Genomic DNA, 3,993 nt, shown 5'->3' on the forward strand with positions numbered 1-3,993 from the left:
AGCATCAATGGCGGACCGCCTTACAGAACTATCAGAATCCTCCAGTCGACACACTATAGCTTGGAGAATGTCCTCTGATAAAGCGGTTCGCTTGCTTAAAGCATCAATGGCGGACTGCCTTACCCATATATCAGAATCCTCCAGTCGACGCACTATAGCTTGGAGAATATCCTCTGATAAAGTGGGTTGCTTGCCTAAAGCATCAATGGCGGACCGTCTTACAAACAAATCAGAATCCTCCAGTCGACGCACTATAGCTTGGAGAATGTCCTCTGATAAAGCGGTTCGCTTGCCTAAAGTATCAATGGCGGACTCCCTTACAGAACTATCAGAATCCTCCAGTCGACGCACTATAGCTTGGAGAATGTCCTCTGATAAAGCGGTTTGCGTGCCTAAAGCATCAATGGCGGACCGCCTTACAGAACTATCAGAATGCTCCAGTCGACGCACTATAGCTTGGAGAATGTCCTCTGATAAAGCGGTTTGCGTGCCTAAAGCACTAATGGCGGACCGCCTTACAGAACTATCAGAATGCTCCAGTCGACGCACTATAGCTTGGAGAATATCCTCTGACAAAGCCGTTTGATTGCGTAAGGCAGCAATAACCAAGCTTTCCAGCCCGGTGGAAATATTCTGTCCCAGAAGAGATGCTACCTGGCTTAGGAGGCAAGACGAGAAGTTTGATCGATTCAGCAGAGATCGTAGGATAGCACTCCTCATATGTTCTGGCTCTTCATTCATTAGAGTGATCAAGACACTGTCGGGAAACTCCATTTCACGGCACAATGTCATTTGTCCCCGAAGCTTGTATTCAAAAAGTGCCCACTGTTTCAACTGCGCCTCCATCCCGGTTCGGATATTCTCCAAGCCGGAGTTTGGAGGCACTTCACCGAAGCAATGCATGAGGATCCGTTGATGTGCGAGGCCCAAGAAGTCGTACGGTCCATCCTCCATCATTTCAAAGAACCTACGCAGTTGCTCTTCACCTTGGCTCTGGAGCAACCCCGCTACAAATCGCCAAAAGACATCGTAGCGTCCGCTGTATTTTTCTTGTTGAAGGAACCTTTCTGCAGTACACTGTACCGTACTCTTCTGAAAGCGGAATGTGAAACACTGAAGGGGTTTTCGAGTCATCCAATGTCGTACAAAATACTGTGCTGCAAAGTATTCCTGAAAGGTTAAATGAATAAAATGATAAACCCGATACTTGCTTTCTGAGGTAGGGTCCGATGTGCGTAGAAAGGAGAGTCGGTCCAGTTCATCATCTGACATGCTGCGAAGGCTAGGTTGTTCATATATCGTACTCCGTTTGTCTATATCAAACTCGATAATGTCATTGTAAAGACCAGTAAAAGCGAAGACTTCGACCAATTCGATTTCTTTCTCAACCCAATGCTTGATTTGCGGACGGGTATGCAATTTTTCGACTGGAGCTTCAGTTTTCCCCAATTGCAAGATATCTTTCATCCACAACTTTAACTCGATGGCTTGGTAGAGTGCTGTCATAGTCTCTGGCACACCACGCAGACCGCTATCCCAGCTATAGCATAATGCATCAAGTTGGATCGGAATTTGAACCAATCCCTGAATAAGCCAATGACTCTGGATAAAAGACCGGATGGCTTCTGCCTTAGCTTTGTCCACAACCCTCGTTAAATAGGCCTGCACTTGGTCTCTGTGAAATCCAATAGTTTCCAGTTCCAGGTCAAAGAGAGTAAGGCCCGGTAGATTGACTGCATATGGCCGAGAGGTAATGATCACATTACGTCGGTTTAACAGCCCCCTGAACTTTTCGGTAAGTTCCGTTCCGGAGATATTCCGTTCCCCGGAAATTTCATCGAGACCATCCAGTAGCAACAAGGTTCTCTCGTCAGTTTCATCACCTAAAGCTCTCCATAGTGCTTGAACGAACCACTCGGGCTCCTGTTGCGTGGAGAAATATTCATAGGGAAGTAATTCCTCCAAGCTTGATTTTCCCTTGAGACTTCGCAGAGGTATCCAAAAGATGCGGTCAAAAAGTTCTCCCCACAATTTGTCATGTAGAAAATCATGAACGATCTTTTTGCATAGGGTGGTTTTTCCCACTCCGGCACGTCCTCGAATTAAGATCCGCTTTGGCCGGGATATAGTGCCGCCTGGACTTTTCCGGTCCTTAAATAGATCACGCAATTTCACCTCCGCTTCCGTGTTGCTCGCCTCAACCTTCAGGCGGGTGAAGAGCGTGAACACGGAAGGCTGCTGTTCCATCTTCTTATTGCCAAACTGCCTTTTAACATCATCCTGTGACTGTACTATTATCGCGAGGTTGATGTAACATCGGTCCATATCTAGTAATTCCCCAGAGAGCCGTTTGATCTCGAGTCGCCCTCCCTGAGTGTAATATTTGCATAGCCCAGCATCAGCATAGAATCTCTGGGCTTCGTCACACTTCAACCATGCTCTCTCTAACAAGTGCGTAGAGAGATTGTCAGTCTTCCCTGTTTCTCTAAGAAACGCCTTCAGTTTGGGTTCGTAATCTTTGTTCTTCCGAAACCTGAGCCTGTGTTGGTTGCTTGGGAGAGTGTCTTTCCAACCTGGCTGACCAACCGTGTCAGCAACCAGCCTGACCCATTCCTGCGCAGATTGGTGTTTTCGTCCTACTAGAGGAATGGTACTTTGAATTGAGTCAACGACTCGGTCTCTGACTGATGAATCTCCAGTCACCCAGGCCTGCTCGAGCTGAGCATACAAGCCACACAAGAATGCCTCTTCCCGACGACATGGTACTCCCCGGGTAAACTCCTCAAGCTTTTGCCATGCCGCAGACCGGATCAGCATATCTGTATACCGAAGAGCCACGTACCAGTTCTTCGGCTTAGGTACACGTTTCATGCCCATTGCCATGCTTCCTACCCCATCGTATATGCTGTACAGATCGGACGCGATATCGCCCACGGATTTGATGAGATCTGGCACTTTCATCAGGTCCGGAACCGCATCCATCAGTCTTGCCGGATCCATGGTTGGAACTACGCTCGCCACCCCCAGCACACCTTGCGCAACTTTATGAGCATGACGTAGGAATGCATGATAGGAACTCTCGTTGTTCGGCAGACCTAGCAGGGCTTCGCGAGCATAAGTGGCAGCTTGGGCGAGGCGAAGCTCTTGATGATCCGTCAACGTCTTGAGCTGTGCTTGTAACGGTTCGTGCAAGTCTACCCGGTCAAGACCATAGATCTTGAGGTCTACCATAGCATCAAGGATAACGGACAGTGTACACACCAGCTGCAGCTGATATTGCGTTCCACTCCCAGCTTGTTTTATGACCTCATTCAGTCGTTTTTGTAGGCTCACTAAGACTGATCCGAGTCCGGCGGTTGCTGGCGGCAGAGAGCCGTTAGCCCGCCGGAGGACGTAAGCGTAATTTGTAAGGAGCTTCTCGTCGAGTATATTGCCGTCGGACGTGCCATCGATAATAGCATTGGAGAATGCCACCACCACGTCGAGATATTCTCTCCTTGTAACTGCGGATGATAGCTCCACAACTTCTGGCACATACAGCAATTTACGATCATCCTTAAATATTTCGATCATCGTTGTGGCCAGCGCCTCTAACGCTTTCCTTTCCTTTGAGTCACAGTCGGAGCTGGTCAAGCGGCTGATGAGATCGTTGGTATGGATGGGCCTCGACGGGTACAGTGGAGACTCGGCCATTGTGAAAGGTTGACATTTCAGTTAGGAGATAAACATCTTAGCAACATAATCCACTGCGAATAGAGAATATGAGGATAACGAGCTCCGTGGTGGGGTTGGTGAGGGGCTAACCTCGCTGGTCGCAACCTCATGCAAAGTCATGCGTCTGTTTTTAAGTCATCTGTCCTCTTTGGGTTTAGTGCCCATACTCAGTCAGCTACTCGCTGGCAATCTCCCAACAGTTGCACGTGTAATCACGTGATGCAGCATATGGAGTGAGCGTGATCGATCCTTATGGGTGTGCTACGCGTTGGGATTAGA

General features: G+C 48.4%; 1 protein-coding gene across 1 annotated transcript in view; it reads right to left on the reverse strand.

The window, feature by feature from the left end:
• UA08_09516 (hypothetical protein) overlaps positions 1-3,693 on the reverse strand; it is a gene marked incomplete at both ends in the record, with an annotated part of 3,982 nt that extends 289 nt beyond the window's left edge. The window contains one exon of the mRNA XM_020266316.1: positions 55-3,693. Within this exon, the coding sequence (XP_020115334.1) occupies positions 55-3,693 (3,639 nt within the window). The remainder of the gene's footprint in view (positions 1-54) is intronic.
• Between the last annotated feature and the right edge of the window lie 300 nt (positions 3,694-3,993).

This window comes from Talaromyces atroroseus (assembly GCF_001907595.1).
Source record: "Talaromyces atroroseus strain IBT 11181 chromosome Unknown scaffold_35, whole genome shotgun sequence".
NCBI classification, from domain to species: Eukaryota; Fungi; Ascomycota; class Eurotiomycetes; order Eurotiales; family Trichocomaceae; genus Talaromyces; species Talaromyces atroroseus.